This window comes from Doryrhamphus excisus, chromosome 4 (genome assembly GCF_030265055.1).
Source record: "Doryrhamphus excisus isolate RoL2022-K1 chromosome 4, RoL_Dexc_1.0, whole genome shotgun sequence".
Classification (NCBI taxonomy): domain Eukaryota; kingdom Metazoa; phylum Chordata; class Actinopteri; order Syngnathiformes; family Syngnathidae; genus Doryrhamphus; species Doryrhamphus excisus.
The window spans coordinates 23,424,726-23,437,492 of NC_080469.1; the positions used below are offsets into that span (position 1 = coordinate 23,424,726).

Consider the following 12,767-nt stretch of genomic DNA (forward strand, 5'->3'; position numbering starts at 1 on the left):
TGAGTGTGACCAGGATGGATAGGATCAGGAAGGGGCATTACATGTTCGAGGTCTTGGAAATAAAGTCAGAGACAGCTAGGAGACCAGGGTTCAATTCCACCCTCAGTCATCTCTGTGTGGAGTTTGCATGTTCTCCCCGTGCATGCGTAGGTTTTTTTCCGGGTACTCCGGTTTCCTCCCAGATTCCAAAAACATGCTAGGTTAATTAGCGACTCCAAATTGTCCATAGGTATGAATGTGAGTGTGAATGGTTGTTTGTTCTCATTGAGTGTGACTAGGATGGATAGGATCAGGAAGGGGATCAGCTAGGAGACCAAGGTTCAATCCCACCCTTGGCCATCTTTGTGTGGAGTTTGCATGTTCTCCCCGTGCATTGCAAGGTTTCCTCCCACATTCCAAAAACATGCTAGGTTAATTGGCGACTCCAAATTGTCCATAGGTATGAATGTGAGTGTGAATGGTTGTTTGTCTATATGTGCCCTGTGATTGGCTGGCCACCAGTCCAGGGTGTACCCCGCCTCTCTCCCGAAGACAGCTGGGATAGGCTCCAGCACCCCCGCGACCCTCGTGAGGATAAGCGGTAGAAAATGAATGAATGAATTTTTAAACTTTTACACATTTTTAAACGTAAATATCCTCGGATGGGAGGCAAGGCGGTCGAGTGGTTAGCGCGCAGACCTCACAGCTCGGAGGACCAGGGTTCGATTCCACCCTGCATGTTAGAATAGAAACAACAAAATTAATCGTTTGTTTTTGACAGCGTACTTCCTGGTGGTTATTATGCACTTCAGTTGTCGTATTAACAAACAGAAGAACACATGCAGTGAACATTCACACAGGAGCTGCTGTCGGCCGCTCTCTACACTGTTAACCCGGTGCTAATACGTACTGTCGACTCTATTAACTGTAAAGTCACAGATACTGTATTACGCTTCATACTTCAGTATCACGTATTTTCATGTAAAGGTTTGGAGGAGGGTTAAAGGGCTAGCCATTTAAAAATGTCAATGTTGCCAGATGTTTTCCTTGACGTGCCGCCCACTCTGTGCTGTCAAACATCTTAGCTGCCCGAGAAAACGTCTTGGGAAAAAACATACACTCATTCATTTTCTATGCTGCTTATCCTCACTGGGGTTGCAGGGGTATGCTGGAGCCTATCCCAGCTGACCAGGGTACACTCTGGACCGATTAAGAGTCTAAATGTAATTACGCATTCTTTCAGAGGCAAGCAAATGTAACATTAAAAAAGTTGGAACATATGGAAAGAAAACCGAATATTAATTTTTTCCCTGCAAGATCCTCTTAAAGGTGCCATCTTTGCTCACTGATCCGTGGCGGCTGATCCATCTCTGCCACATCTGTCTCCAATTACTCCTCATTTCCGCTATCGCCACTATCACGTCTCTCATCAGCTTAACGGGCAAATATTTGCATATGATTTGCATACTGCTCGGCAATAGATGTGTTTTTTTTTCCATTCCTGAAGAAACAAAGGAGAGTAATGACAGCTGAGTGTAATTAAACATGAAAGAAAACAAAGATTGAAAGTGAGTGAAGAAGTTGTCCCATTGCATTTCAAGGAGAGCGCGGGGGGGGGCGATGTGGGGGGGTATAGGATGGCGACTACTCAAGCAAACAGTGAAACATGATGCCTTGGGAGGGATTGATTGCCACCTGCATGTGAAGCTGCAATTAGTCTAATTAATTCACAAAGAGTGTGAATGGTTGTTTGTCTATATGTGCCCTGTGATTGGCTGGCCACCAGTCCAGGGTGTACCCCGCCTCTCGCCCGAAGACAGCTGGGATAGGCTCCAGCACCCCCCAGCGACCCTCGTGAGGAAAAGCGGTAGAAAATGAATGAATGAAAGTTATGCAGAAAGGCTGCATGGTGGTTGAGTGGTTAACGCACAGGCATCACAGCTAGGAGACCAGGGTTCAATTCCACCCTCGGCCATCTCTGTGTGGAGTTTGCACGTTTTCCCGGTGCATGTGTGGGTTTTCTCCGGTTTCCTCCCACATTCCAAAAACATGCTAGGTTAATTAGCGACTCCAAATTGTCCATAGGTATGAATGTGAGTGTGAATGGTTGTTTGTCTATATGTGCCCTGTGATTGGCTGGCCACCAGTCCAGGGTGTACCCCGCCTGAAGACAGCTGGGATAGGCTCCAAGCGACCCTCGTGAGGAAAAGCGGTAGCAAATGAATGAATGAATGAATGAATGAAAGTTATGCAGGAAGGCTGCATGGTGGATGAGTGGTTAACACGCAGGCCTCACAGCTAGGAGACCCGAGTTCAATCCCACCCTCGGCCATCTCTGTGTGGCGTTTGCATAGGCTCTAGCACCGCCGCGACCCTCGTAAGGATAAGCGGTAAAAAAAGTAATGAATGAATGATGAGTGGTTAACGCGCAGGCCTCACAGCTAGGAGACCCGAGTTCAATCCCACCCTCGGCCATCTCTGTGTGGAGTTTGCATAGGCTCCAGCACCGCCGCGACCCTCGTGAGGATAAGCGGTAAAAAAAAGTAATGAATGAATGAATCTTATATAACACTTTTTTGAACTTCAATCATGAATCGGAGTGCATGAGAAAGTGGAAAATCTCTTTGACCATAGGATCATTTATCAACATATTGCATAACATAAGAATACAGTGTAACCCCGGTTAGCGTCATTAATCCCTTCCAGGTCAGACTCTAACCAAAACGTACTCTAACCAAAAATATTGTTTCCATAAGAAACAATACAAATCCAATTAATCAATCCCAAAAAGTTATACAAAACACATTTTTATAGTTTTGCATTCATTCATTCATTCATTCATTTTCTACCGCTTTTCCTCACGAGGGTAGCGGGGGTGCTGGAGCCTATCCCAGCTGTCTTCGGGCGTAAGGCGGGGTACACGCTGGACTGGTCGCCAGCCAATCACAGGGCACATATAGACAAACAACCATTCACACTCACATTCATACCTATGGACAATTTGGAGTCGCCAATTAAGTTAGCATTTTTTTGGAATGTGGGACGAAACCTTGCAATGCACGGGGAGAACATGCAAATTCCACACAGAGATGGCCGAGCGTGGGACTGGACTCAGGGTCTGCACACTAACCACTCGTCCACCGTGCAGCCCGGATGTTAATGTTCATTTTCCACATACTGGATCAAGGACAAACAACCATTCACACTCACATTCATACCTATGGACAATTTGGAGTCGCTAATTAACCTAGCATGTTTTTGGAATGTGGAGTACCCGGAGAAAACCCACGCATGCACGGGGAGAACATGCAAACTCCACACAGAGATGCCCGAGGGTGGAATTGAACCCTGGTCTCCTAGCTGTCAGGTCTGCGCGCTAACCCCTAGACCACCGTGCCGCCTATAGTTTTGCAATATAGTTGAAAACATTTCCATATTCTTACAAAAGAGGAACTAAAGGGACAAAGGGACACCAAAAAAATCTATAAGAAAATGAAAGTACTCACTTAAAGAATACTGCTCTTATGGATGAATCAACAACTATGCAATAGGAGTGAAATTAATTGGTGATTTTGACACATCACCCGGCGAGGTTTCTGAACAAACGCCATCTTGGCGCCACGCTCCGGGAACCAGATTCAAACAGCCCCTGCAGCCCTGAACTGAGCAGCAAAGCCAAGAAGGCACTTAATCACCACAATAACACGGTAATAAACCGATATTACCATGTGACAACTATGATATAACACAGATTGTTGTCTTTGACATCTCTATCTATGCACACTGGATAAAATAAAAACAAAGATTGGTAGAATCTTTACAGGAAGCAGCTGATTGGCCCCCCACCAATTTTACAGCTTCTAAATGAGTGCAGGTTTCTTCTGTCCGGTTTTCTTTGGGCATGGGAAGGTTTTTCTTTGGTAAACTTTGCCGACTTGCTTTTCCTCCCTCCTGATGATTACTCCTTATTTCATCCAAAAGATGTTTTTTACTTTTTTTTTGCGCAAGCGGCACAAAGAGATGATGATGTAACTCCACAATGGAAGAGAGCATGTTCGGCGCAATTTTAACACAAACGACAAACCATGTGCTATGTTGAATTAGGTATATGTTTTCAACATTAACCAAAGAACGCACTAACCGGGGCGTACTCTAACCAAGGATCCACTGTAATTGCATTAATCACAATTAATGCAATATTCACAATTGAGAGGCTGAAATCCAAGGACGTTTTTAAGTTTAAAAATGATCAATTAATTCATTCATTCATTCATTTTCTACCGCTTTTCCTCGCGAGGGTCGCGAGGGTGCTGGAGCCTATCCCAGCTGTCTTTGGGCGAGAGGCGGGGTCCACCCTGGACTGGTGGCCAGCCAATCACAGGGCACATATAGACAAACAACCATTCACACTCACATTCATACCTATGGACAATTTGGAGTCGCTAATTAACCTAGCATGTTTTTGGAATGTGGGAGGAAACCATGCAATGCACGGGGAGAACATGCGACTCAGTAGGGTCGCGGGTATGCTGGAGCCTATCCCAGCTGTCTTCGGTCAAGACGGGGTACTGGCCTCTTTGACTTTATCTCCAAGACCTCGAACATGTAATGTGCCTTCCTGATCCTATCTATCTTGGTCACACCCAATGAAAACAAACAACCATTCACACTCACATTCATACCTATGGATAATTTGGAGTCGCTAATTAACCTAGCATGTTTTTGGAATGTGGGAGGAAACCGGAATACCTGGAGAAAACTCACGCATGCACGGGGAGAACATGCAAACTTCACACAGAAATGGCCGAGGGTGGAATTGAACTCGGGTGCCCTAGTTGTGAGGTCAACACGCTAACCACTTGTACACCGTGCAGCCCCAAAATGTTGTCAAATTAGTATTATTGTTATTATATTATCATTACAATCAGTAGTAGCAGCAATAATTTACATGTCAAATAAAATAATTAATTATGTTTAATTAATCGCAGTCATATTTACAGCATTTTTAATCATGTTTTAATGTATAAATTCACAGTTTTAGTTTTTTAAAATATGTAATGTCCCTTCCTGATCCTATCCATCCTGGTCACACCCAATGAGAACCTCAGCATTCTTATCTCTGCTACTTCCAGTTCCGCTTCCGTTTTTTTCCATCGCTGGTCCCAGGACAGTTTCATGCAAAATTCACACAGAGATAGCCGAGGGTGGAATTGAACCCTGGTCTCTTAGCTGTGAGGTCGGCACGCTAACCACTCGACCACCGTGCAGCCAGGTTTTTTTTTTTGTTGTTGTTGTGAAAAAAGTAACAGTCAATGAGGCTGACCATTGTGTCGGTTGGCCTTATATTTTAATTCAAAGCACCACTCTCGTTTATTTGGTCCGTGTTGAGTCCAAGTGTATTAAAAGCAAAAAGCAAATCACAATGTTGACAACATTATCAGTATTGGATTTGTTTTGGAAATGTCACACGATGCGGCTGCTTTGCCTTAATGGATTTTGCTTACATCGAAGGTAATTTTTATTCAAATTTCTGCTGGATGCCAGTGAAGGCAAACTGGTGCAATATTTTACAAATGTTATGAAATGAGAATTAAACAAAAGCAGCAGAAGGCCACGAGGTGAAGGATATGCTGCAGGGTGAAAAAAAAAAGAAACATTTGATCTCCCACTGCATGTTTTGAATCACAAAAAGTCTGCTGCCAGACTTTTTGAGAGGCGGCGTCGCTGAAAAAATAAAGTCATATAAAATTGGTAGAAACTGCAATTATTCGGGAACGAAGCCGCAGTTGTTTGCCCGCTCGTGGACTGAAGATGTGAAGAGATCAAGATGTGAGTTCTGTCTCTGGGCGGTTGCTCTTTTCTTTTTACTTTTGCGAAGAATCTCATGCCTACTTTGCTCTTTATTTCTCTGAATCCCATAAATCAAAGTCAAAAGAGGAGCGATGCATGACGACAGACAAACAACCTTTGGGTGGCAAAATAAAGTTAAATAACTCAGACTCATGGTACTGTGATGTTATTGCTTCATTAAATAATTTCCACCGCTACCTCCTCACCCAGCCAATAAACATTTAAAATTGATAAACAAGACACTCTGTACGTAAACAGCAAAAAAAAAAAAAAAAAAAAACAGGATTGTGCTCATTTAACTCCTCCCCAGGCAGAGGGGATCAAAATGAAACAGCGGCACTTGTGATGAAAATGTGAGACGGATGGAGGTGACTTTAATTCAGTCATTACCGAGCCGGTTGTCATTCATGAGAGGCAAAAAAAAAAAAACAAAACAAAGTCTGATGCGGTGATTAGGATTCATGGGTAAAAAGATGGGAGCCATGTTGTTTTGGCTCACGAGTTTACCTCAATGCGACTCAAAAGTGGATCTGCTTCGGTGCCACAGTTTTAAATCCAACTGACCACTTTCATGCAAAGTTTACTTAAAAAAAACTTCTCTGCAATAAAGTGCTTAAAGCTCCCAAAATACTACCTTAAAGGCTCTGAGGTGCAAACATTAGCACGATAGAAATAGAAATTTAGGTATATATTTGATTATAAATATTACTGTATCCCCAGTAGCGTAGTTTAAAAATGTCAAATGTTTATACCCAAAACGCTGAATGAGAGCACATTTGGGGGTTTGGAGTTCATAATCACATTTGTTTTGTTTGGGGTTTGTTATATTAAGGTGGGATCAACACATCCACACACACACACACACACACAAACACACACACAAAGTAGCCCAGTAATAAATAAATAATAATAATAAAACGTCAAATAATAAAAACTTAAGAAACCACATATAGTTGGTGGGTAGACAAATTATTTTTTTCAGATTAAAATGAACAAAGCATTATTAGAGCCCTGTAGACATGACAAAACACGACTATAGTCACATTTATACTCTTTTTATTTACAACATATTGCGCAACTGCAGGGTCTTTAGACACATGCTAACTCGCTAAACTAGAGAGCTAGCGACCTAAACGGTAGCCTTTCAAGTTATTTCCTTTAAACTTAAATAGCCAAAAACTTACCACTTCCACACGGATAGGGAGGATAACTATTAACAGTTATTTAACCTTTAACATGAACATTAATCAAACGTAATAATTTTTTCTGGGTACATGATACCATACAGCATCCATATCAAACTTGCACGGGACGTACTAACATTAAACTTTCATATCAAGGCGGGGGCCTCAAACTAGTGTCGTGCGGGCCACATTTGGCCCGCGGGCCGCGTGTTTGAGACCCCTGGCTTAAATGATATACAGTATTCATTCATTCATTTTCTACCGTTTATCCTCACAAGGGTCATGACGGGTGCTGGAGCCTATCCCAGCTGTCTTGGGGGGAGAGGCGGGGTACACCCTGGACTGGTGGCCAGCCAGCCAATCACAGGGCACATATAGACAAACAACCATTCCCACTCACATTCATACCTATGGACAATTTGGAGTTGCCAATGCAAACTCCACACAGAGATGGCCGAGGGTGGAATTGAACCCTGGTCTCCTAGCTGTCTCTGACTTTATCTCCAAGACCTCGAACGTGTAATGTCCCTTCCTGATCCTATCCATCCTGGTCACACCCAATGAGAACAAACAACCATTCACACTCACATTCATACCTATGGACAATTTGGAGTCGCTAATTAACCTAGCATGTTTTTGGAATGTGGGAGGAAACCGGAGTACCCGGAGAAAACCCACGCATGCACAAAGAGAACATGCAAATTCCACACAGACATGGCCAAGGGTGGAATTGAACTGAGGTCTGCGCGCTAACCACTTGTCCGCCGTGCAGCCCTTTCTAAAACTTCATTCATTCATTCATTTTCTACCGCTTATCCTCACGAGGGGTGCTGGAGCCTATCCCAGCTGTCTTCAGATGAGAGGCGGGGTACGCCCTGGACTGGTGGCCAGCCAATCACAGGGCACATATAGACAAACAACCATTCACACTCAAAAAGGTTGGTGACCCCTGATATAGCACTTAATCTTTTTTTTCGTCCTAATTGAAAAACAATGAAAAGCTGTGAAATTATTCTTAAAACGCTTTTCCAGTCACTTTAAAGTTGCAAAGACTTGAATGAAGTCCACTGGAATCCCTGCAGTGAATTATTATAACACACACGCTCTGAACCACTAAACACACACATGCACACTTCACAGGACTACAGACTGTGAAATTACCCAATCAGAGCTTCTTGTCGGTTTTTTTCACATATCAGTCAGCACATATAGGCCAACTAAGGTGAAACGCGTACGCTCGGCGAAGACGAGAAGGTTTGAAAATTTCATAAAGCACCATTAAACTTCATGACACTCCAAGTGAAAGTAAAGGTTGTTTGGAGGAATGCTATCAGGTTTGTCACCGCTGACTTGTTTTTTTCTTTACTTTTCATTCCTCTGCATAAACATTACATGATGTTGCCAAGAGGCTATGAGAACATCGATCTTGACTTTTTATCGAGCAGGCCAATTCTAGCGATTCCGTTGATGCAAAAACCATATGACTCTAATAATAGTGCCATTTTTAAAAAATAAATAGACTCAAATAATCCACAAAGTCATAATCAGTGGCACACTCACTTCAATAAAAATATGTCCTTCCTCTAACACGCAATCATGTAGAGCAGGGGTCTCAAACATGCGGCTCATGGGCCAAATGTGGCCCGCAGGACACAAGTTTGAGGCCCCCGCCTTGATATGAAAGTTTAATGTTAGTGCGGCCCCCAGAAAAAATTATTACGTTTGATGTTATACTGAATCATGTTAACTCAAGGGTCTCAAACATGCGTCCCGCGGGACAAATGTGGCCCGCAGGACACTGGATGCTGTATGGTATCATGTACCCAGAAAGAATTATTATTATTCATTAATGTTCATGTTAAAGGTTAAATAACTGTTAATAGTTATCCTCCCTATCCGTGTGGAAGTGGTAAGTTTTTGGCTATTTAAGTTTAAAGGAAATAACTTGAAGGCTACCGTTTAGGTCGCTAGCTCTCTAGTTTGCGAGTTAGCATGTGTCTCGAGACCCTGCAGTTGCGCAATATGTTGTAAATAAAAAGAGTATAAATGTGACTATAGTCGTGTTTTGTCATGTCTACAGGGCTCTAATAATGCTTTGTTCATTTTAATCTGAAAAAAAAATAATTTGTCTACCCACCAACTATATGTGGTTTCTTAAGTTTTTATTATTTGCCTTTTTATTATTATTATTATTATTATATTTATTTATTACTGATTGATTTTCTTTATTCTTGATTTGTTTATTTATTTTTCATCTTATTTTGTGTAGAAAAATAAAAAATAAGATATTTGAGAACAGTATTGGAACCAAGGCAAAGTTTATTCATTTTTCTGTTAATAGTTATCCTCCCTATCCGTGTGGAAGTGGTACATTTTTGGCTATTTAAGTGTAAAGGAAATAACTTGAAGGCTACCGTTTAGGTCGCTAGCTCTCTAGCTTGCGAGTTAGCATGTGTCTCGAGACCCTGCAGTTGCGCAAACTTTATGACACTCCGAGTGAAAGTAAAGGTTGTTTGGAGGAATGCTATCAGGTTTGTCGCCGCCGAGTTGTTTTTTTTTCTTTACTTTTCATTCCTCTGCATAAACATTTACATGATGTTGCCAAGAGGCTATGAGAACATCGATCTTGACTTTTTATAGAGAAGATACTGATCATTAATTATGACTCGGGAACAGCATTAATCGTAGCAACCACAGAATATATTCAATGTACAGTATGGGGATAGAAACAGCCAGGAAGCCAATAACATTGCATCGCATTTGGAGTCAACAGGGAACGATAAGCAGTGAAGTTGCTTTTTCCCATTTAAATTTGCTATCTTAGAAAAGAAGAATAACCTTGCTGTGGTACTTGTACCCTGTTTATGAAGTATTGGCCGTGATGAATAAGTCAAGGGGGGGGGGGCATCATTTTTTCGCATGCATTCTAGTTCAGAACTGTCACCCCCCCCCCCCCACCGCATCGCATGCCAGTACCGTATAAAAAAAAATACCACTTCCACACGGATAGGGAGGATAACTATTAACAGTTATTTAACCTTTAACATGAACATTAATCAAACGTAATAATTTTTTTCTGGGTACATGATACCACGGGGGCCTCAAACTAGTGTCCTGCGGGCCACATTTGGCCCGCGGGCCGCGTGTTATAATTTGTCTACCCACCAACTATATGTGGTTTCTTAAGTTTTTTATTATTTGGAATGTGTGCTGAATGTATTCCGTCCTGTTCCAAGTGATCTGCACAAATGTTTCAATCACTCAGTCACAAAAAAAAGATACCCAATGTCTGCTGTGTGTGCTTTATTTCAGGTGAAGTACGGCCGTTTTGGTTTCGTGTGGGACGCAGCGGTGCTGGAGTATGTCGCCAACAACGACGAGGATTGCTCCTTCTACACGGTGGCCAGTAACGCACCGGATCGGGGCTACGGCATCGCTATGCAGCACGGAAGTCCCTATAGAGATATTTTCTCCCAGAGGTATACACTACACACCATTCCTACAGGCGGGGTTCAAGGGGGGGGCATCATTTTTTCGCATGCATTCTAGTTCAGAACTGTCACCCCCCCGCCGCATCGCATGCCAGTACCGTATAAAAATGAACAACCTCCCAGAAATTAATTCCCTCTATTTATTCTCTCCTTGTCAAAAGGTCATAGAGATTTTCTGTCAGCACTCTAAATTCAGTTCAGCAAAATAGAAAATGTCCACTCTCGTAAAAATTTCGCCCCTGTGCTTGAAAATCATCTCTCCGGGTCAGAGAGCAAGAAAATAGCAGATTAAATTGCATACTGTAAAGTATATCCATAACAGAGCGTGTGTTTCCAGCCTTTTTCAGCCTTTCTTAGCATTAGTTATTATTGTACTAGTACTAGAAAAACAGGAATAATAACTAATATCATTATTACTCATTGAAATGTTTTTTTCATGCCATAAAATGGTGATGTGCAGTTAATTGTTTAGTTTAAGTCAGGGGTCTCAAACTCAATTTACTTGGGGGGCCACTGGAGCTCTGGTCTGGGTGAGACTGGGTCGCATCAGGTTTTCAAAAAAAAAAAAAACACATTTGTTAAAAACAAAAAAATTTAAAAACTTCGCTTTGGTTCCAATTTTCTACAAGAAAAGCTTTTTATTTTTCTACACAAAATAAGATGAAAAATAAAGAAACAAATCAAGAATAAAGAAAATCAATCAATCAGTAATAAATAAATATAATAATAATAATAATAATAAAACGGCAAATAATAAAAACTTAAGAAACCACATATAGTTGGTGGGTAGACAAATTATTTTTTTCAGATTAAAATGAACAAAGCATTATTAGAGCCCTGTAGACATGACAAAACACGACTATAGTCACATTTATACTCTTTTTATTTACAACATATTGCGCAACTGCAGGGTCTTGAGACACATGCTAACTCGCAAACTAGAGAGCTAGCGACCTAAACGGTAGCCTTCAAGTTATTTCCTTTAAACTTAAATAGCCAAAAACTTACCACTTCCACACGGATAGGGAGGATAACCATTAACAGTTATTTAACCTTTAACATGAACATTAATCAAACGTAATAATTTTTCTGGGTACATGATACCATACAGCATCCATATCAAATTTGCGCGGGCCGCACTTACATTAAACACGCGGTATTTAAAGGTTAAATAACTGTTAATGGTTATCCTCCCTATCTGTGTGGAAGTGGTAAGTTTTTGGCTATAAAATATGTCCTTCCCTCTAGCTGAGTCACACGCAATCATGTAGAACAGGGTTCTCAAACACGCGGCCTTAATATGAAAGTTTAATGTTAGTGCGGCCCGCGCAAGTTTGTTTATTTTTCATCTTATTTTGTGCAGAAAAATAAAAATTAAGATATTTGAGAACAGTGGAACGTTTTATCAGAGCTTTTCTTGTAGAAAATCGGAACCAAAGCACTGAAAAAGTTTGTATATTTTTCTGTTTTTAATAAATGCATTTTTTTGGGGGGGGGGGGGGGGGGGGGGTTGGAAAACCTGATGCTGCCCAGCCTTGCCCAGACCCTAGCTCCAGTGTCCCCCAGGTAAATTGAATTTAAGACCCCTGATGTAGAGAGAGAAATTCCAAGTCATCATGTAAATAAGATACATCAAATAAGGTTTAGTTGCTCCCCACTAAAATAATAGAAGAGGAAACACTACAGAGCTTCTTTATAGGCAACTGGGGCTCTGACAAAATAAACTACTTATTCCTGATGAGAGGGGGCAGGGGGGTGGGCAGGGGGGCATATGAGCATTTTAGATGCCCACAGCTTGACTCGCACCCCCAGCTAGTTGCTCCCATGCAGTGAGTTCCATTAGACTGCCATTGTTTCAGCATGCAATCAGACTACACGAGATAACCTTGTTGATAGGAGCATTACATCAATCAAACTGCGCCTGATTGAGAGAGTCCTTAGCGCTTACTTATTGATCATGAATGAATCATGCTTATCCCAAGCGGGCACATTGCACATAAACATCTATCAATGCACTTTTTTTTTTTTTTCAATTTATTCACATTCTTTGTAGATAAATGTAAGTAAAGCAAGAATTATTTTGAAATATAAATAATTGCTTATTTTAGTTAATCAATTCATGAGCTCTTCAGTCAGGTCAGTCGTGGTTGTTTTTTTTTTTTTTTTTTGTCCTCAAATGCCTCGCAGCCCCGCATTGCAGCTGCAGTCATATAAAGCCAAGGGTTTCTCTGCGGCCTGCGTATGGAGTGCTCGCATCTTTATA

The 12,767-nt window shown here is 41.6% G+C and overlaps 1 protein-coding gene across 6 annotated transcripts in view; it reads left to right on the plus strand.

Moving 5' to 3' along the window:
- Positions 1-12,767, plus strand: part of grid2 (glutamate receptor, ionotropic, delta 2) — a 528,950-nt gene that overhangs the window by 473,094 nt on the left and 43,089 nt on the right. For all 6 annotated transcript variants that reach the window (XR_009129664.1, XR_009129665.1, XM_058071482.1 and 3 more), the window contains exon 14: positions 10,326-10,492. Coding sequence is in view for 4 of the 6 variants with exons in the window: in XM_058071482.1 (XP_057927465.1) it covers positions 10,326-10,492 (167 nt within the window). In the remaining 2 variants the exon portion in view is untranslated. The remainder of the gene's footprint in view (positions 1-10,325; positions 10,493-12,767) is intronic.